The sequence below is a fragment of the Anolis sagrei genome, chromosome 1, assembly GCF_037176765.1.
Source record: "Anolis sagrei isolate rAnoSag1 chromosome 1, rAnoSag1.mat, whole genome shotgun sequence".
Taxonomy (NCBI): Eukaryota; Metazoa; Chordata; class Lepidosauria; order Squamata; family Dactyloidae; genus Anolis; species Anolis sagrei.
The window spans coordinates 182,511,755-182,535,169 of NC_090021.1; the positions used below are offsets into that span (position 1 = coordinate 182,511,755).

Here is a 23,415-nt window from a genome sequence, read left to right on the forward strand (position 1 = left end):
ATAAGACAACAACTAAAACTCAATAAAACTGGTCTCATCAACCAATGGTGGTAAGCTGTTGTAAAGCAGGTTTGACTCATTGTGGGAGAGCAATATATCACTCATTTTTAAATGGGAAGGCCTGTGGGATTTGGGAGGCTTCAGCAGCACCACTTTCAGACCTCAAGGGCCTACAGACCACAATTTGCCCAGTTCAGTATAAATCTAGACAAATATTATACCACCTGAATTATGTGTGAACATGTATTCTATCACTGATAATTCCAGGCAAAATTTTGAGATCATATGATCGGTTTATAATGATGTCTATTCCAGAAGTGACCACATGTTTATATTAAGACATCCCCTGGCTCTAGGAATCAAGAGGAATGCAATCTTATGGGTAACCTGCATGAGAAACCCGTGGCCCTCCAGAACATGGAACGCTGCTCCTGCCACTCCTCATCATTTCCTCAGCTGATTTCGATTGAAAAAAATTGCAATCCAGCAACAAGTTGTCCACCTTTGCTGTACAACATTGGTAGGCAGGTTCAATCCTGCTTTGAAATTATTTAAAGTCTTCCACTATTCAACCTTTTGTTAAGGCATGCTAGGAGCAATTTCCCCCTTTTTGGTAAGTAGGTTGTTTCAGAAGTACGGCAAACATGAAAGCTCTCCAACATGTGGGTGTTTTATATTTAGAACTTTTAACCATGAATACAAGTGAATGAATGTACATTTGGTACTTGTAAAAATGTGAATAGCATTTCCCATTCTTCAGACCAGCTGCTTTACATAAATCTGGAAACCAGATTCAAAAGAAGGACAACAGTTTAAGAAATTATATCTTTCTTCCACTGTCAGCAACCTTTTATGACACTCTGGACAACCAGCAACCAAAATCTACTGGTTTGGCTCACTAAACCCCAATGACTTATTGCTTTTGAGTAGCAAGGTTTATTTGGGAAAACTCCATGGATACAAACTAAGGCCAATTTTCTCCACTAGAAATCATTTTTAGACTGGCCACAATCCACATCTAGTTCACATCCATGAGCATTTGGGCCAAGCCTGCTGACTCAACACTTTGTGATGCCTTGCCTAGTCAAGGCAAGCACAATACGGCCAAGGCAAAACTCAAGACTCTTAAGCTTTCTGAGGAGCTCTTTACAGGTCATCCATAATTATTTTCTTGCACAGAATATTGCTGCTCGTTGTCAACCAAACATGAAGACTCCATTCAGCCCAAATCAACGCATTTATCCAGAAGATATCAGTATGGCACTAGATCATAAAAGACAGCTATCAATTCATTTAGTCTTTCTAATTTGATGTGTTTTTATCATTTTGTTTCTTTGCTGACCCGGTTTTAGCATGCAAAGGGATCTTATAACACCTTAAGATACTAACAAAGTTGGTAGCAAAGTTTTTGTAGACATCTTCCTTAAATGGATGGAGTGAAATACTAGGAGCAGACATTTTTAGACAGACTACAAGTGTGAATAATAGCCATAGAAATGCAAAATTTGTGTGTACAGTGATGAAGTGACAAGTTTGGTTTTTACAGTTGTAGAAAGACAAAGCAGGATGAAAGATATTGCGCAAAATCAGATGCAGTAGATAACCTTATGAATGGTGAAGATAATAATTATAATACACTGAGATATTGGCTGGATGGATATCAGAAAGAAGGTATGATAAACCCCTTGTGAGGGTGGAGTGTTAGCTAGGGCTTTAATATGTGTAGTGTACCAGAAAACCATTGTCTCTCCTCAAGCCACTGTTGATGGATTGGAGTTTGAGGATACATTCCAACTCTTTCTTTCCATTCTTCATGGATAACTGTTCCAAGGTCAAAGAGGAATGCCCAAGAAGACTGAAGAGTTCTGCAATTGCTGTGTGTGTGTGTGTGTGTTTTCTGATTTCTAATGTCTCATTTCTGTCCACTTATTCTCTGGCACAGAGATTTGCATGTGTGCCCACTGCAAAGTGCTGAATAGCATGGTAGATGGAAGACAATATATATACCCTCCAATGACCGTCACTGAAACTTAATTTGTCACCTCATCTTCAAATCCACTTCACTCCATGCACCTGAGAATGTAAACCTGGTCTTTGAAAGGTTGTGCTACCAACTTCTTTCTCTTAGTCTCCAGGGGAGAGGTTCTCAAACTTTTTCAGCTGCAGAGACAAAAGCTTCTTCTGAAGCCCTAATAAATGCTTATATATTATATATAATGTATATATATCAGACATAGGTGATATTTTAAACCAACATAATTGGTCTAGTATTATTGTTACTACTACTACTACTACACAGGCTTGGTGGCCATCTGTTGGGGGTGCTTTTATTGTGCTTTTCTTGCATGGCTGAAAGGGGTTGGACTGGATGGCCCCTGAGTTCTTCCACTGAAATACTGTTAAGTTTTGTTGGTTAAAATTGATCTTCATTTTAAATATTGTATTGTTCTTTCTTACTTTCTTGCACTACAAACACGATATGTGCAATGCACATAGTAATTTGTCTATTTTTTCCCAATTAGTTCACACAAACAGTCTCCATCCATCTGCCACTGGCCCAGCCTGTCTGTCAAGTTTTAAAACGCAATGCAGTCCCTGTGTCCAAACATTTGCCCACACACACACACACACATATATATACACACACATATACATTGCATATAATATAATATATATTATAAAAACATTTCTTGGGGCCCCACAATAAGCTTTTCCTTCAAAAAGGGCTCCAAGGCTTAAAAATATTTGAGAACCCCTGGTTTACATGATTTGCTAGATTCTGCTGATACCCAAACTCCTGTGAATTCCATGCCAAATATGTCTCCAGTAATTTAATAATTCACTGATTGTTTATTCTAATAAACATTTCACTCAGATGTTTAAAGTCATATCAATCAAAGCTGAAAGAGCTGACTTTCTTGTTTTGGAAAAATTAAGACTTAACATTTAGAGCCTCTAATGCATAATAACTGAAGTACGCAACTTACTGTTTCTGCTGTGAGGCAAATTTCTACCCTTTGTTTAGCAAGTGTTTCATTATAATGTTGTATATTTTACTTCTGTCAGGCAGTAATTTTAGTTTTGTTATTATTCATTATTTACTCTATTTGTATCCCACCTTTCTCTACCTCGAAGGGGACTCAAGGAGGCTTTACATATGGCAACTATTGTTGGAAAATCACTAATAGAAATGTTTTGATCTTTGCATTCGAGAGGGATACATGAAACTCAGATACACATTCAATGATTAAAAATAAATTTTCCAAGCAGTTCAGGTGTTTTGGGACACACTGCGATATTTACAATTTAATTTGGATACTATGTGTAGACTTAACCACACAGTTACACACACCAAGACAAATGACCTGCTCTGTTCTCTAAACGAATGAAATTTGATACAATTCCATGTAACAAAAGCAATTACTGTGGAATTTAACATGGAAGTGGAGTCATGGAAGAGTTGCAGGTCCAATGCTAGATAAGCAAAGATATATAAAGTTATACAAAACAGGTCTGACAACTGGCAAACTGGGATAATCAGATGTTCAAACTCCACAGTGTGAGTTGGTGAGAGTTGTAAGAGGTCACACTCATTTGGTTTGTCAACACTAATCATTTGCATAACATCACACCTGCTATCAGAAACCTTGCTTCTCAAGTCCCCCTATAAAACCCAAATATTTTAATTGCCTGTTTCTAAAAGTTCTTTGGGACATGTAGAGAAATGACAATACAAACATAAATAACAGCTAGAGGGACATCCAATGAAAAAGAAAAATAAGTTTTTGCATACAATAGCAAATACATTATTTTAAAGTTCAATGCTCAAAACAGAATCTGGGGTCCAAGGAACTCTGCATGAACAGCAAGATCTATGCTGTTTATATCCCAGAATCTGATCCCAAATTATCTGATGATCCCAGATTATTTGCTTATCCCAGAACACATGGCAGTGTAGACTCACATAACCCAGTTCAAAGCAGATAATCTGGGATCAGATCCTGGGATATAGGGCAGCGTAAAAGGGGCCTAAGTATGTGTACATGGGTGCATGCACACAATAATCTCCATTCCCTTTTCCACTACAGCCACTTTCACTCCTAAAATCTATTCTGGAAGGTCAGAATTTGACCTGATGTGTCAGGAATGCAGCTGAAAAGGAAAGTCTGAAACCCAGCCTTAAATCTATCATACACATGCAAATAAAACTATTTCCAAACAGATGCATGTTCAGGTGAAACTTTCTCCAAATGCTAGCCACCATTTCCAGCATCTGCCCATGTAACAGAGCTAGATCCAGATTATCCAGAATATCATTTCCACTTCCAACAACTCACATTGCCAGAGGTATATAAAATATATTTATCAGTGTTTGGTCAGCTTCACCTTGAGTTCTCAATCACTGGGGCTATAATGTGTGGCTCTAGTCAGTAGGAGAGCCAAATATACTGTAGTCCAATGGTCCCCAACCTTTTTTTGACCAGGGACCACTTTGACCAGGGACCATTCTCCAACATTAGAGCCAAAAGGGTTACAAATCTGTTTTTGGTCAACTTTAGATATGGTTTGGTTATTTGGAGTGCTGATTCGGAAAATTGCATTAGACTCTATCAGTAGTTTCTGATACAGAACATATGCCATCCAGTAGTCACCATCTACTTGCCCACAGAAAACCATATTTAATAATCTCGGGAGCTGATGTGGTCTATCCAATGCAATTTTCTGGATCAGAACCCAAAATAACCCCAGGAACAGGCCTAGAAACGAAGACACCAAGGTGCCCCCCACTTCCAGGCACCACATGGGATGGCTTTGTTTAGGGGAAGGGATGAGGAGAAGCAGCAGTCAGGAGGCTAGTTGTCATGCCTTTCATGGGTAGTCAGCCTCTTCCCTCCTGACATCCTCATTGCCTCAACACGTTTTGCGAGACCAGTCGCTCTCATTGCACCGGCGTAGTAACGGTGAGGCTGTGGACCATATTTTTGTTCTTGGGGACTGCTGGTGGTCCATGAACCACAGGTTGGGACCACTGCTCTAGTCTACAGTAAAATTAGTCTTGTTGTATATCAAGCATCTAAGTCACCTCAAAATGTGATGAGACCTGAGCAGAGAGGGGGACTTACCTTGATTATTTGAATCTCCTGAAGTGGACGGGGGGGGGGGGGGGGGAGGTTTAACACAGCTGGTAAATCATCAGCAACTATAAGACCTATCAACTGACAGGTTGCAAGTTCGAACCCCAGGTTGGTGTGAGCTGCCAACTGTCACCCTAGCCCATTGTTTACCTAAGCAATTCGAAAACAGCTTTAGCTGTAATTAGAGAAATTGGGTACCAATAAAAAGTGGGGGAGGTGTTTACGATGCCATAAAGAAAGAAGATCAGAAAATGCTGGGCGACCAAAAGGAAGGAGAAAGTCCTGACGGCCCTTCATCATAGAGGATAGAGCAACAGCACCCCCTGGACTCAACCCTCCATGGCACCAAAAACAGCTGAAACAAACCACCTCCTGTTCTGTTTGTCTGTGTATTGTCTATATAAAGTGGCATTGAATGTTTGCCAAGCATATGTACTGTGATCCGCCCTAGTCCGCTTCAGGGTGAGAAGGGCGGAATATAAATAAGGTGTTATTATTATTATTTTTCTTCACTTTGAAAATGAAGTGAGAGAAACTGGAATATGGCAGCACAAGCTATGGAGAAGATGCAAATTAAAAGGGCAATCCAGGCTTTGTTTTCACATTTCACTGAACAGCATAATTCTGCCTCCTGTGAAAACAGCAGCCGTAGCATATTCTGAAATAGGGAGCTTCCAAGCCATTTTCTGCCACCTCCAAGAAAGGGATATCACTGATGCAGAAACTCAGCTCCAGATGTCAGAGGAATGCAGTGGCCAACATGTGTACATTGTTGTTTGCATGACACCACGTGGTCTGTCTCATTGCTTATTTCCAACTTTTAAAAGTCCAGTTTTCTGTATCAGAAGAACCCAAAATAACCCCAGGAACAGGCCTAGAAACGAAGAAACCGAGGCAACCCCACTGCCAGGCACCACATGGGTTATCTATTCCAGCTGCGACGCATGGATATCTATTCCAGCTGCTAGGCAACGTGACTTATTATGCCAACCTTCTCTAACCTGGTACCCTCCAGATGTGTTGGACTACAAGTCATCATCACTCATCAAACATAGGGGGAGATGGAAATTATAATTTGACACATTTGAAGGGCCACAGATGTTACCGTAGGAAATACTGTAGGCTCAAGACGCTATTGGCATGTGTCAGTTTTGTGAATATGACTATTACGCATATGAACAAAGGCGCACAGTAATGAAGCCCAGAGTGTGACTTGCCACATATGTAGCACTGACTACATGTTGAAAGAAGTGATTTGATCTTATGGCACCCATTGAGTCCTAAACAAAATCCTAAGCTGTTCTGCCTCAGATTGTTCACATCCATAGTTATAAACATAAACTACATGTGCCAGTCTTCTGAAAAACCACATAATTACTAGCGAAATAAATCTTTTGAGCTCTTCTCATTTGAAAGAGTCAAACATATGTTTCAGATTATTTTGCCAAGATGTCAATAAGGCAATTCATTGTTCTTGAAAGGTAAAATAAGAGTTTGTTGTTAAGTATCCATCTAAAAGCCAACCACACTGGTCTCCACATGAAAATCAGAAAAACAAAAACCTCACAAAAACTTTCTTTCATTAATTTTCCTCTAGATGACATGCTGTAACTATTTAAGCTATTAACTACTGAACAGCCACATGTTCCTTGGGGAGAAAAATATGTTTCTGACATAAAAAGATTTGGGCAGTTTTTATTCATATTTGCTCCTCCCTCAACAGCTCTGTGCTAAAAACCTCTTGAGTACAAAGGTAGATTTAAAAGGAATTCATCTTTTCAAGCCCACGTGCTAAAGAGAGGCACTCCACCAGGACAGGAGCTTCAGTTTGAAGAACAAGAGGGATTAGCCCCTTATCTCAAAGAACATACCATGCCTAACACTTTCTAGTCTAGATTCAAGAGATCATTTTTTTAAATCCTAAAGTAAAGGTAAAGGTTTTCTCCTGACATTAAGTCCAGTCGTGTCCAACTCTGGGGGTTGGTGCTCATCTCCATTTCTAAGCTGAAGAGCCGGCATTGTCCCTAAACACCTCCAAGGTCATGTGGCCAGCATGACTACATGAAGCACCAAATTAGTGTTTCAAATTAAATCAAGAATTGTTATGGACTTGCAAATTTCAAAAACAGTTTTCCACAAACAGCACCCACATTTTTGGTTTTGTTTTCCTTAACTAGGGCACTTTTTGTAAAGAGCTGATCATTTTATTAGTGAGACAAAATAAAGTCTTTCCAAGTTTTCTAATACATTACTGCTACAAATATTGGGTCTACTAAACTCTCTTGATGTGTCAAGAAAACTGACCCCCCCCCCTCAACATTTTAATATTCATTGCACTTAGTAGCCCAAGTCAGTTCAGATACAAGAATCTCACAATGTTGTGAGCTGATGCGCAGATACCTTCAATGAAAGCAAGTTCTAACAGCTGTCAAACAACCCCCAAGTGCCCCTCCGCAGCCACCCTTTCTCATAGATTTATTGGGAGACCTAACATAGATGCTTTGGAGAGCTTTTGATTATGAGGACATAGAAAAAGTGTTAAGCTCTTAGTGTTCATAGTCAAAAACTTGTAAATTAAATCAAGAATTTTTAAGATGTCCCCACAAAATCATGTAGTAGATAGTTCATCAAAGAAAAAGAAAGGAGTAGCAGGTTTTGAAAAGAGAGCATAAACTGAAATATTATGCCATGTTCTTTCACTTCCACCATCTCTCTTCTTGCTCTCTCTTACAGATATTGACAGATCCCTAATTCAGTCCAATGGTACACTACTTCTTTTCTCAGGGCGCTTCCAGACTATACTTAAACCTGCTTTGGAGCCTTCCCAGGAGTCCAAAAAGTGCGAGATGGGTGTGAGGACTGGTTCGCAGGTAGTCCCAGGACTACACAGTAGTCTGTCCCCATAGGACCCATAACCTATTAGAACCAGGCCTTTCAAGAAGGCCCGGATCTAATGGGCTATCTAATTCAGGATAAAGCAGTGTTTTCCTGCTTTGTCTCAAATGAATTCACTTTTACTAAATGCATTGTTTGGACGCCTCCAGTACAAGCGCAAGAGCTTGTCCATTTTGGGTCCCGTCTGGATGGGCCTTCAGTTCTCATTTCACACAACTCTAAGAATGGGAACTACCCAGCATCTTTATATTGCTTTATTGGGATGAGGCTTTTCAAACAAACGCAGTCCTTTCTCCACTCTTCCTTCCCACCCCGAACATGTCCCTTTCACTAAACAAGCAACAATGCAGGCCATCCCTGCTGCTTAACCACAGCAGGTGGCAGATCTTTCTCCTACAAAGCCCCCGCCATCTGGAATTCCCCCCATACCTCCAAGTCTAATTGACGCATGGCTCTTTTCAAATCCCACAATAAGGCACCCTGCCTCAGTTTGGCTTATTACTACCAGCTCTCATAGGCTCTTTCATGGTGGTGAGATTGGCTGCCAGACATATTAATTCATTTTCCCCCATTATCCCGTAACAAAACTCTCCAGTGATGGGGTATATTTTTCTCATTTTACATATAAGTAGAATGCATTTACTATTTTGATTCCTGTATAGGAACAATGCAGTTCTGAACCATAATCTTATTTTGAAAAGTTTCCTGAGCTGTTCAGTTTTCAATTGATGTCAAAATGGGAGAAAAACAGTATTGTGCTTTTTTAAAAGGTAAGAGAGAAAGGGGTGAACACATTAAAAGATAAGAGAGGGGACTCAATACTATGAACTCTAAGGCTTCACAGACATAACCTGCCATAAGCCTTGTTTTTAAGCAAAGCAAAGTTTATTGATTAGTCCACAGACCATATCAACATTAAAGACAAAAACAAAAAAGTACACAAATAGACACTAATCACTATCCTAAGACTCCCGTAATAGTGAACTAACATACATTAAAACTTGATTAAGTTAAAAGGTAATTAAAAATATCATCATTAAAATGCCTAGGTAAAACTTCATGCCACAAAAGTTTAAAATGAAGGTTAAAACAAAGGTTAAAATAGACCAGCTATTACACAATCCCAGACAAAAACAAAAATGTACACAAATAGGCACTAATCACTATCCTAAGACTCCCGTAATAGTGAACTAACATACATTAAACTTGATTAAGTTAAAAGGTAATTAAAAATATCATCATTAAAATGCCTAGGTAAAACTTCATGCCACAAAAGTTTAAAATGAAGGTTAAAACAAAGGTTAAAATAGACCAGCTATTACACAATCCCAGACAAAAACAAAAATGTACACAAATAGGCACTAATCACTATCCTAAAACTCCCGTAATAGTGAACTAACATACATTAAAACTTGATTAAGTTAAAAGGTAATTTAAAATATCATCATTAAAATGCCTAGGTAAAACTTCATGCCACAAAAGTTTAAAATGAAGGTTAAAACAAAGGTTAAACTAGACCAGCTATTACACAATCCCAGACAAAAACAAAAATGTACACAAATAGGCACTAATCACTATCCTAAGACTCCCGTAATAGTGAACTAACATACATTAAACTTGATTAAGTTAAAAGGTAATTAAAAATATCATCATTAAAATGCCTAGGTAAAACTTCATGCCACAAAAGTTTAAAATGAAGGTTAAAACAAAGGTTAAAATAGACCAGCTATTACACAATCCCAGACAAAAACAAAAATGTACACAAATAGGCACTAAACACTATCCTAAGACTCTCGTAATAGTGAACTAACATACGTTAAAACTTAAGTTAAAAGGTAATTAAAATATCATCATTAAAATGCCTAGGTAAAACTTCATGCCACAAAAGTTAAAAATGAAGGTTAAAACAAAGGTTAAAATAGACCAGTTATCACACAATCTCATACCTGCGTCACCCCTACAGTTTACCCCAATTGCCTCCAGATACACAGTTCTTGTTTTTAAAATATTAATAAAAAACAAGTACATTCATGAGCACATTTTTAAAAGCAGGAAAGAAAGTATGAATTTGCTCCTATTAATTAGTTTGTCATTATAATCTGGGAAGTCAGAGTGTGTAACATAGATAGAAGAAACCTTTCCAGTAAATCATTTCTATAAACTGCAAGTATTCAAGGTGAGCTTTTTCAAAGAGTATTTCTCATGACCCAAAGACATACTTTTAAATATAATGGTACTTGAAGTAATTGGACATGAAGTGCTACCTTCTCTTCCTTTTTGTACTTTTAAATTTTATTGGTAAGATAAGGATCACTGTGTTCAAGACACATATTGGACCCAGACACCTTTTCCAAAAATAAGTGCTCCCCTCTATACAACAGCCTTAGCTGACAAGTGCATGACCAGGTGGAGGCTTTTCAGAGTTCCCCGACCAGCTAATCATTCAATTTGCAATCTTTATCTTGCACAAGAAATCTCTCTTTCTTATGAACAAGATGACAAATTGAATAATACTAAAAAGTAAAAATAATTGCACAGCTACCATGACAAAGACAATTCCTTCCTCACATTGACAATGTTTCTATATGATTATCCACTACTTCAACCTGTTCCTGATAATTTCTTTACAGATCCAGTGTCAGATGCAAGGGCTGCTACAAAGTAAGTATCTTTTATCCAAAATGCTTGAGACCAGAGATTTACAGTATTTGGTGGGCTTTTGGGGGGAGGGTGTATCTTTGCATATAAAAATGAGTTATTTTAGAGATGGTACTCAAGTCTAAAAACTCCTTTGAAAATTTTTAAACATGGATGGCTGTCTGTCAGGAGTTTGTTCTCTTCCAATTCTGATTGTGCACTCCTGCTGGTTGGACTGGATGGCCCTTGATTTCTCTTCCAATTTTGTCGTTCTATATATGCTGAAGGTAATTTTATACATAATATTTTTAAATAATTCTGTACATTAAACAAAATTTGTGTACATCGGACTATCAGAAAGCAACGGTGCCGCAATATTAGCCACTCAGTTGCCAATTTTGGACAGTTTCAGATTTTGGAATTCCAGATAAATGACTGGCATTAAGGAAAGGTGCACATGTTGCATTAGACACAAAATCAGAGTATATTAGAAGGGAATTCATGAAAAAGAGTACATTAGGAAAGAAGTGCACTTGTTGAAAGTCATGAAAGTAAAATGAGGCTGGCAACTCAAGGTCTGCAGACCATACCCATCTCCCCAAGGTCCCATGATGAAACCATAGGAATGATATTCCCAGGCAAGCCTGTTTTAGAGAATAATAATAGAGAGCTGCCATTCCAGGAAAAGCCCCTGATAAGCTATTTATGAACTCAAGGACTTTATCCGATCTAGACTTGCAAAAGTAGCTAAGGTACTGGAGATGTGGGAAAGACTCCCTTAACACCCTGTTGTTTAGAAACCAAAGTCTCAGCAGCCACTTGGGTACCAAGCTTAACAGCAGTTGCCATTAACCAAGGTTTCAGAGAAACTAAAGTTTAAAGCTGTTTGCTATACTGCAAAGACCAGGGAAGCCATTCCACGATGATTTACCATTTACGTTTTTGAAAGCAATATATCTCATCTTGACACATTAGACAAATCCCTGCATGCCCCAAAATCAAGTCTACATCTTTTAGCTCTACTTATAAATCAAAGCCCTCCTGGAGCAAAAAATGGGTTTGCTTTAAAAAGCGGTTCACACATAAATCCAGACATCAAACAAGGAAAGCTAATTATTTATTAAGGATTGGATCAAGGGAGGCCTTAGGCTACCTTCTCATTCTTCTTCTGAGGAATGGCTGCTACTCAAGGTTCCTTGCTGCCACCTATATTGTTTCTTTAAATAATGGCTTACTGATGGCAACAGATGGATGCCATTTGTATGCTGTAAATGTTAAAAGGGGCACATGGTATTGAAGCCTCAAACATAAATGGTGCTGGTATATTTTCAGTGAAAGGAGCTGGCAGCTGTTCTTAATTGCAGTCAGGGATCTCAGCCACTAATGGTCATATTAAAGGCTATTAAATATAAGAGAGGGGAAATCACCAGCACTCGAGACAAAGACTCTACTATGCATCTGTCCAATTTGTACAAACCCTATTGCTGAACACAATTATTTCACCTTTCTATCTAGTACAACAACTTGAATGGAGTGTTCTTTATTCCTGGGCCTTTGAAATCTTTTTGGGTTTTGATGCTTTATCTTCTACAACTTGATCTATAGATTTGAATTCAATTATTAACTATATTCAAAATTAACACTCTTGGGCCCACATTTACTTAATAGATCTTTACCACTCACCCCAAATCTATCCAGACTTACACTGCAGTAATTAAGTACTACTTACTCCTCTCCTTTGCTAAATGTAAGTTTAGCTTACTTCTTGTGGGCAATGGAAGCATTCCCATGTGTACAATTAGATCTAATGTAGCTGCCTGAGAGAAAATAGCACAGCCTGAATGCATTGGGGGGGGGGGGGGGGGGGAATAGGTTTGTGCTCATTGTCACACTCCATGTGTCTGGTATAAATCCTGAAAGAGTATTTGTACATGCAAATCATGTGCAGGGTCTGTCTATGCAATTGGGAGGCTGGTTCAAGAAACTGTAGTCTCCTTCATACATTACACTGAATGAACTATAAAAAAAACTATAAGAAAGAACAATAAAAAATAACAGCAAGGGGCGTGTTCCAGCTCCCTTTTCCTTTAGGACAGTGGTTCTCAACCTGTGGATCCTCAGTGTCTATGTCATAGACAATGAGAACTGGGAAGCCCTGGCCCTTGAGCACTCCAGCTGGAGGTCAGCTGTGACCAGAAGGCTGTAGAATTTGAAGAGGCATGAATGGAGGGTGAAAGAGAGAAACATGCCAAGGGGAAGGCGCATCAAGCCAACCCCAACCAGGACCACCTTCCACCTGGAAACCAATGCCCTCACTGCGGGAGAAGATGCAGATCAAGAATTGGGCTTCGCAGTCACCTACGGACCCATCAGAACACTGATCCTGGAAGACTATCCTACTCGGACAACGAGGGATCGCCTAAGTAAAAGTCCCCAGGTGTTTTTGCCTACAACTCCCAGAAATCCTAGCCAGTTTACCAGTTGTTAGGATTTCTGGGAGCTGAAGGGCAAAACATCTGGGGTTGAGAACCACTGCTTTAGGAGCATTCCCTCAAATATCTCAACAATGTTAGTACATTGGAAATTATCCCACCAAACCTATCATGAACAGACCACCAAAGACCACCAACCCTGTCATGCATTTCCACCAAGACAGCTGACTTCACTTTTCCTGGTGGAGGAGGGGGCATAATTATATGCCTGCTTCAGTGTTAAACCAACTATCCATCATCTGGCAAGCTGGACTTTAAAATAGCCTAGTTAGGTCCAAAGACTTCTTTTTAAAAATGGTTCTTTTAAACAACCCCAAGTTATTCATGGCCAAAACAGAACTGCTAACAAGCTGCCTATATGTATAACCCAAAAGGCACCAGGTCCTCTGTAACAACAGGAAGCTTTGCAGGGATAACCCTGGTTAGTAGTACTTGGAGACTGACAATGAGTATCGAGTGCTAAAGTCTGTATTTCAGAAGAAGGAACTGGCAAAACCACATTTGAGTTTTCCTCTTCAAGAAAATGTTTTGAAATTCATGACATCACAACAGGATGGCAGGTTTTTGATTTTTTTTTTCTTGTCAGGAGCAACTTATGAAACTACAAATTGCTTCTGATGTGAGAGAACACACTGTCTGCAAGGACGTTGCCCAGGAGACACCCAGATGTTTGATGTTTTACCATCCTTGTGGGAGGCTTCTCTCATGTCCCCACATGGGAAACTAGAGCTGAGATGGGAGCTCACCCCACTCCCTGGATTTGTACCTCTAACCTGTGGGTCAGCAGTCCTGCTGGCCCAAGGGTTTAACCCATTGTGCCACCAGGTGCTCCTTGACAGGTGAGTCGAAGACACATAAAGCATTTATGTCCCTAAATAACTATAAGATTATTTTGAGGGTTTTTTTTTATCAAATTAGGGGGTAGTTTACCCAGTTCACTCAGCCAATAAAGCTGTAGGCTTGTCAACACAAGCCAAAAACCAATTCTTGGGTTCACCATAAATGGAAGGCTGGCTGCCTTCACAACACAAAACTACTTTTGGCAAGAATCAAGGGTTTTTAGCTTTAAACTGGATTTGCACTACTTTGGACAAAGTTGGGGAATTTGGCCCAGTCTGTCATCGAGATGGCATATTGGTGCTATCAGCTGTTCACTGTGCCCATCAACACAGAAAAAGGGGGTGGATCAAGGATGTGTGGTTGCTGCCACCGTCCCAAGAGCCCAAGAGCCTATGCTGACACTGAAATGGGGCACCCACAGAACCAGGAAGAAGAAGAGATGCATTCTCCCCTCCCTCTTCCCAGTGGTGTGGGCACTCCTGCCAATGTCAGAAGGGGGCATCAGCATGATAAGCAAAAAGGGGGAAATTGTTTCCCCTTTTTCTTCCTGGTCGCTTATGCGTCCTGTTTTAATGTCAAGAGTGATGCCTGTAATGGGGACAAAAGAAGAAGGTAAGGTATGCGCCAGTCCAAAGGAACAGCTGTACTCCCTGGCCATGTAAACAACTGGATTTGGTAGGCACATACCTTGTATAGATAAGCCCAGGAACAACTAGTTTTTAAAAATCAGCCCTGTAGCACAATTATTTCTTCATTTCCATTAACAAAATTGTCAGTAGATTCTAAGCTTCCAGTAGTAATTAATAACGGGCAAACTGAGTAATCAAGAGCAGCACAACATAGACATTTCTCCAAAATAGTCCAAACTTCAGATTCAAAGCTGTTACATTAAGAAAGTTAGAATGTGTATTTAATTAACTGCTACTACAATATTTATGCACCATTCCTCCTGAATAAAAGGTAACTGTGCACATGACTGCAACAAACCCTTTATCATAGCTAAAATGTAAAATATCAAATCAATCATCAGCCAGGAGACTCTTTAAAAAGGCTTCCTCCAACAGGTTTCTGTTTGCCTTGTCAAAAGACAGTAGACACTGTAAAGACAGCTGGGCCTCCAGGGGAGTGAATTCCACGAATCATGGGACAACACAAAGCATTTGCATCATTGCACCATAAAGCAGATTTGAGTTTTGAGTGGCCCGAGGGAGAGGATAGCGCACAATGAATTCCACGGCACCTGCACAGCCATCTCCACCGAAGAGTAACTTGCTTTGAAATACATTCTTAGCAGAATTCTTCATGCATTCAGACACTGACAGCAGGGACCATGAGAATGTTGCTCCCTCACAAACTCATTTTCAGGGTAAATGAAATGTAGAGAACAATGTATGCCAATGTGAACTCTTTAAAGCAGTGGTTCTCAACCTGTGGGTCCCCAGATGTTTTGGCCTTCAACTCCCAGAAATCCTAACAGTCAGTAAACTGGCTGAGATTTCTGGGAGTTGTAGGCCAAAACACCTGGGAACCCACAGGTTGAGAACCACTGCTTTAAAGGAAAGCAAATTGGATCTGCACTGCTATATAATGCTGTTTGGAACTGTATTGTCTGGTCAGTGTAGAATCATATAATGCATAGATTGCCACCAAAATATATTATATGCATATGATATATTATGTGAATATAAGTACCACCAAAAAGTCAGCAGATCCATGTGTTCTCATTTCTCACTGGAAATATCTGATGGTAATAGCACCTAGCTTTGCCATCCTACCCCACTTCATGGGACATAGTTTCCTGGGATAGGAAAATGCATTAATGTAAACATATTGAAGGAAAACTTTGATTCACTAGCCCTTAAAGTAGGAAGGGGAAGAATGAGACATAGGGTTCCTGTTTTCAGAGGTCACCAAGAATCTGCCATATGATGTAATTCTAAAACATGTCACTGAATAAAATATCCACATTTCCTTCCTGGGGAGGGAGAGGAGTCTACAAATAAACGATTCTCAGAACTAATCAAAGGAATAATGGATCAAACACGTTCTGTGACTTGCAGGAAACAGCTGTTCCCATCGATCAACTACCTCGCTTACAAGAAGGAACCTAAAAATTAAAGCTTGATACTTACATGTGAGGTCGAAGTTCATAGAAGTTTCTGTTTCTGTATTCTTCCACTTTATCTGGTGAATAAATAGGCAGCGATCGATATGGATTTATTGATATCACCACACTCCCAATGTAAGTCTGTAGAAGAACAAGATTGGACAGCAGAGTTTTAATGGATGAAACTGCACTAAATCCTACAAAACATGTGCAGCAATAATTTAATTGTTCCATATCAGTCATGGTAGAAAATGTCTATCTTACTAAAGTCATATTAGCTTACCACGAGCAATGTTTTTAAACACATTCAATTCCAACCCTTCTCTGTTTGAATGTTAAAATTGTTACCTTGTAAATTGCAGAGTTCATTAAAAAACATCATTCCCACAATTCCCCCCCCCCCCAATCTACTATTTCTTCATGACCAGCCATTGCAAACAAATATATGCTCATAATTGAGGAGGGGACTCCAATGGGATGTAAGCGTGAAAGGAAAGGTTGTCTAAGGCTAATGCAGTTCCACAATTCTGTTTCAAACCCATCCAGAAGTTGAAACTGTGATTCATACCTTATAATCCCCTAAATCCAAACCACTAGCCTTTGATGAGTTTGTCAGGATCCATCCCTGGCTCACAGCCTGATTTAAGGCAGTTACAAAAGCAATGTTACAGCTACTGCAAATATATGGTAAAAATAGTAAAGTAGTGCATCACCAAATGCATGTATTTGTACTAAAGGAACAAATTTACGCTCTCTCCCCCCCCCCCCTTCTATATATATATTGTTTCAGAAGCAAATTGAGAATATACTGCAAGTCACTTCTGGTGTGAGAGAATTGGCTGTCTGCAAGGACGTTGCCCAGGGGACGCTTGGATGTGTCACCATCTTGTGGGAGACTTCTCTCATGTCCCTGCATGAGAAGCTGGGCATGACAGACAGGAGCTCACCCCATCTCATGGATTCAAACCGCTGACCTTCAAGTCAGCAAGTCAGCAGTTCAGCCGGCACAAGGGTTTAACCCACTGCATCATTGCGGCTCCTTTATTTTATTTTATTGCAAAATAAAAAATGGATTTTAATCTTTAAGAAAGGGTGGTAATGGATGCCTTTGAGAAAACTGTGTGTGTGTTTTTCCTAGTTCATGAACTTCTTGAGGCCCATTCATGAATTCCCTAGCAGTCAATGGATGACTAGTTAAAAACGCCTGGTTTATGTCTACTGTGCCAAGGTCACATACCATTAATTAAAAAGATATTAAAACTAACACAGGTTTTTAAAATTGTTTGAATCTTTGCCACTGTCACTTTAGGTCTGGACATGCAGCACAAGAAGTTATTTCAACAGATGAGAAGGAAAACAAAGTGTGAAAATGAAGAACTATAAAAAAAATCCAGATATAATAACAATTCCAACATAACAATAATCCTGACACTTTCATTCTAAAAAGTAAACCAAAGTATATTGACAGCATTCAGCCCAGTTCCTCATTAAATGTTGCTTTTAATAATTCAAAAACAGCAAGAGCGTAGTCTGGATCTATCTATGGCTTATAAGAAGAAAAGTGTTGTGTTCAATGTGACAAGACATAACCCCACTCCCCCCCCCCCAAAAAAAACCTTTCATATTTACACTGAAAGACAATTTGACCAAATGTCATGTTTTACAAAAATACAGGGTTAGTCAAAATGCATAGGCCAATAAGCCATTCAATTGAATGGCTTATTGGCCTATGCATTTTGACTAACCCTGTATTCAAAAGACAACATGACTTCATCTCTCATGACAAAACAGTAAGAAGAAGAAAAAGACAGCTGGAAGTGAATATAGATGAACTGCTATTTGATACCATATAATTAACAAAGTTCTCATAAAGCCAAAGAAAAAGTCCTGAAGCAACTACCCTACAAAACATTCTCTATGTTTTAAAACAACCAGAAATTATTTAAGAAGGAAACATCTCTTTGGGCAGCATAAATTAACTTTCAACATCAAAAGTGGGTAAAATGTTACAGCAAACTCCCTTTTTTGTAATTGTACTTCTTTGATATTCCGAGCGCAAGCAACCAGCTGTTCACCAGTGTGCTCCATATCCAGTATACTATATCCTAAAATAACCAATATTTTCGAAGGTCAACGAGCCTCGCCCAGACAACGGCATATACATGGATGGTTCTGTTTAAGCTATAATAAGTCAAGATGTTGCTGATTAAGGCTGGGCACAACTCAGTATTTTTTTCATCTTTTCCCCACCAACATTCATTGACCTAATTCAACTATCCCCATCTTATGTTTTCACGTAAAACTTAGCCTCACATTCAAATCCTTGTAATGAGAACCGGAGTGGAGGAGCAGACACCAGGGAGGAAGAAAGAACTTTCCCACACTGCTCCTTCCCTCCCTCTAGGACTCCAGTATAAACAAGGAGAAACCTATCTGAACTAATAGCTTGAGCATGGAAGGAGTGCTGTTACATTCCAGTGATGAAAACTGAACTTCTGCCATGGCATCCAAAGGATTAGAATATCCTCCTTTCATTGTGTGATTTTAGGCTGCTGCTATTTTAGAACTAAAGTCCCAACGGACTAGTCTCATGATTAAAGCACAGGAAAAAAACAATCATTTGGATTCCATTCCCTAGTTTTCCACAGGACTATTATAAAATTGGACAGGAATTAAGATCACTGAATGGCATTAGAAATGACATTCTCCAAAATCAGTTGCAGAACATTTCAGCCTTCCTGGACATGCTGTAAGAGATTTACAGATTACAGTCCTTGAACACTGGAGACCCTGGTGTCACACTAGGTTAAACCCTTGTGCCGGCAGGACTGATGGACAGGTCGGACGTTTGAATCTGGGGAGAGTGCGGGTGAGCTCCCTCTGTCAGCTCCAGCTCCCTATGCAGGGACATGAGAGAAGCCTCCCACAGGGATGGTAAAACAAGAAAACATCTGGGCGTCTACTGGGCAAAGTCCTTGCAGACGGCCAATTCTCTCACACCAGGAGTGATAGGTCGCTCCTAACATGAAAAAAGTCCTTGAACAAAGGAGGACAAGAAAGAGAACTGAGACTGCGGCGCAGTTGGCTGAGAGTCAGGTGCATTAAGATCACTACTGACCAAAAGGTCATGAGTTCAAAACCAGCCCGGGTCAGAGTGAGCTTCTGACTAAATTGTGTAGCTTGCTGTAGACCTTTGCAGCACGAAAGACAGTTGCATCTGCCAAGTAGGAAATTTAGGTATCGCTTATGCGGGGAGGCTAATTTATGACACCATAAAAATATCCAGCAAGAATGCAAAGAATGAGGAAGTACTTAATCAGTGTCACAAAAAGACGGTGAAGCGACAGCTCCCCTGGTGGCCAGAATACCCTCATGAAAATAGCCTCTGTGTGTCTGTCTAAATACGTTGTGTGTCTATGGCATTGAATGTTTGCCATGTATATGTACATTGTAATCCGCCCTGAGTCCCCTGTAGGGTGAGAAGGGCAGAATATAATGAATGAATGAATGAATAAATAAATAAATAAATAAATGTTACTATTCAGAAATCTCAACTCATCAGTAGAGCTATGAACAAAAGACCATGGCTTCATTGAACATTACATTTATAAATATAAGAGTCCTCGCTACTGGACACATAACAGTAGGGACTTTCTCAGAGAAGGTTTTGAATCCAAGAAAAGTAGTTACTAAGGTGGTTTATTCCTTTGTACATCTACACTGACTAACCATTGTCATGATCTGAAATACCTATATCAGCTGACCTTGTCCTTTGAATATTTAGGGCAAGGGACATGACTTGTATCTTTCTGGATTATATTACATTCTATCCCACTCCCCAAATTGCACAATTATGCTTTATAGCCTGAAGTTTTAATATCACTCTAACACGTACATCTGAAGAAGTGTCTTTATATTCACGCTAAATTTAAAATAACAATTAGTCTTAAATCTGATATTACTTTTAATTTTTACTTTTCCTTTCTTCCTTTTTTAGATTGCAGTCAAAATGTATAAAATATACATATATTACAGGTGAATTGCCTTCAAGTCACATGTTGACATATGGTGAGCCAATCAATTTCATAGGGTTCTCTTAAATAAGGAAAACTCAGATATGGTTTTGCCAATTTCTTCCTCGGAAATATAGCCAACAGCACAATCTCAAAGCATCCACATACATAATTAAAATCACTTTAGAACCAGGAATCTCATTATATAAGTTTCAATATGAGTACCATGCACAAACCAGTAGCTAGATCTAATCCATCAGTCCACCATGAAATATGTGGGAAATGGACTGAGCCTGTCTTAAATGGATTTATGCCCTTTTTAGGCATTTTCATCTACAGACAAGGCAATAACAATAAATGTACACACTAGCTAATTTTGGTCCACTGCAGGTGGGAAATCTTATAAGACCTCAACTTTGGACCCCTCCAGGCAGGCTCAAATCACAAAAGGAACCAGGATTTAAAATCCCAATTCCTTTCAAGAGTTAAGCCTCTTAGAAGGCCCAAATCACAGGTCTCTCCATTGGGGATGGCTACATGCATTCCCAGGTCAACCAGAAGTCCCTGTTTACACTGGACCATTTGAAGTCCCTGTTTACACTGAGGTATCATTTGGATGCCTCAAGTTAATCTGCAACCCATCACGGGTTTGGGGTCTGCCTGGAAGGGCCCTCTGATAAACTGAGGAAAGCACAATCAATGGCAAAGGACTGTGCAAATTCTATGCTAAAACATCTACCTGAAGCATCAGATACCCTTCAGTCCTTCCTTAAAGGCACAGTGGATCAAGTGGACATGTAAAGGGTTAGTGGCAAACAAAAACAGATCTAAATTCTGCAGAAAGAGCACTATCTTAAACTGCTGGGAATCTAGTGTTACCTATGTGATTCTCTCTGGACTAGCACAACAGTTGCTGAGCATGCATATTTGTACACAGATTTTATTTATTAATTTATTTTGTCATGTCAGGAGCGACTTGAGAAACTGCAAGTCGCTTCTGGTGTGAGAGAATTGGCCGTCTGCAAGGACATTGCCCAGGGGACACCTGAATGTTTTGATGTCTTTATCATCCCTGTGGGAGGCTTCTCTCATGTCACCGCACAAGGAGCTGGAGCTGATAGAGGGAGCTCATCTGCGCTCTCCCCGGAATCAAACCTGCGACTTGTCGGTCTTCAGTCCTGCCAGCACAGGATTTTAACCCACTACGCCACCAGGGGCTCCTTGTACACAGATTACAAAGGCAGATAAAGTTTCCAGCCTACTCTTCACAGGAGACTCTGTTTTTCACAGGAGACTCTGTGAAAATGCAAGTTGCATTTAGCAACCAAAGCTAAACTAAAATATACAATAGGCCAAAAATGTTTTTATTCGGAGCAAAGATACTCCCACTGCTTAATCAATTCCTACTGTGAGAAGAAGGGGGAAAGGGGGTCCTCCAATAAGTGGAACTTTCTGTTTGTTAACAGAAGCCTTTTCCATACATGTAACCAATTTCTAGATTCAACCCATAGAGTCAAACCTGCTGTTTCATATCAAAATAAATGATGTTGAAGAAGCATAGAAACTCTGAAGTCACACACTGTACACTTGATATCATAGATCATTTCGGGGATCGAGGAGAAATTTTTGAAATTCTTGTTTGAAAATGCTTACGCTTCTAAATAAACAACACAAATGTGTGCTTTCTATGTTCTGCTCACGATTTACAAGGTTTTAATTCCAGAAACTTCTAATAGGCAGGCCACTTTCCAGCAAAGTACTGAGCATGCTTAAAAGGCCTAATATCAATGAGATTAAGTGAAATTAAATCTGCATTAGATTTTCTCTCTGGCCTTTACCTTAGGTGACCTCTCCACATGTCCTTGCATCTACAAAGACAGAATCAGACAGATATGTGGCCTGCATCAACCAAGGTTTAATACTGTACTCCTGTTTCTATTACCACGTACAAAACGAAGGCGTAGTCCTAACTGATTACTACTAAGTCCCTGTCAGCTTTCCCCTTGAAGTCAATTCAAATGCGATTCTGACACATTTCCAGTTTCATAAGCCAGCAGTTAAAATTTCATCAATATTCAAGCAGAGCCCAGAACAGGCCTGAAAATGCTCCTTGGGACTAGCAAATCCAAATCTCTTTTACAAATAAAACTAGAGTATTACATACAGACACTGATTTCTCAAAGTAATACCTATTTAGTCAGCCCTACAATACAAACAGGACATGTTTGTAATTCTCTATCAGTACAATACAATAAACTGTCCTTATCCAACAGAAAATAAAACAGGGGTTTAAAGAAAACAAAGTAAAAACACATTTCACCATCTAGAAATGGGAAAGTTAATAATACCAACACGTCATAAAGTATTATTAAACGAGGACAGAGATAAAACATAATAAACTCAACCTATTTCAATCCTATGGGTCTTCTTCAGTAAAAACAGAGTCTGTAATTGATATAGAGGGCACTGTATACATATATAATCAGCCAAAATTAAAAGTGTGCTAGCAGCAAGACCTAGGAAGTTTTGTAATCTTGAAGGTCACCTTGTGAGAGGAGGCTGCCCGGAAAAGTGAGTTTTTAAAACAGCTTTACATAAGTAAACCCCAAAAGTGCTGCTTGGAAACCGAGGAAACAGTTCTACCTCTCATCTGCCTTTCTCTAACATCAGAGACTACAACCACAACCACTAGCCAGCACTCCTAATTTGTTAATTTGAACATTTGACATATTTGCAACTTTTCACCAGTCAAGATAAAAACATATGTAAATATTGGCATTAGCTTGTACAGTTATGGTTGTTCTCAAATATTCATGTAAGCAAATCCCGATGGCAAGATTTGACTATAGCTGGCTCAATAGTAACACTTAAACAGGTTGAGAAAATACTATCGGTTGCCAACTTATTAGTAAATAACCATTTCCTCCCCAAAAATATGATCATAATTATCTCTACATGATTACATACAAACACCATTCAAATCAATGCTAAAAAAAACCAAAAGGACAAATTCCTTCCTTACTCCTATGGATCATGAAATATATAAAGAATGTAAATTTGCACAAATATAAATTCTGGCTTCAATCAGACTTTAAAATAATACCAGCTATAATTTGGAACACATTGCTGCATTTCATGCCTTTAGGAAACTGTGGCTGGATCTAACTGCCCTATATCCCAGGATCTAATCCCAGATTATCTGTTTATTCCAGATTATCTGCCAGTGTAGAGTGGCGCAGCGAGCCCCCTAGTGGTGCAGTGGGTTAAACTGATGAGCTGCTGAACTTGCTGACTGA

The 23,415-nt window shown here is 39.4% G+C and overlaps 1 protein-coding gene across 5 annotated transcripts in view; it reads right to left on the reverse strand.

The window, feature by feature from the left end:
• The window catches only part of MYO1B (myosin IB), a 130,437-nt gene that overhangs the window by 73,808 nt on the left and 33,214 nt on the right, over positions 1-23,415 (reverse strand). For all 5 annotated transcript variants that reach the window (XM_060780696.2, XM_060780687.2, XM_067470779.1 and 2 more), the window contains exon 3: positions 16,132-16,247. In XM_060780696.2, the coding sequence (XP_060636679.2) occupies positions 16,132-16,247 (116 nt within the window). The remainder of the gene's footprint in view (positions 1-16,131; positions 16,248-23,415) is intronic.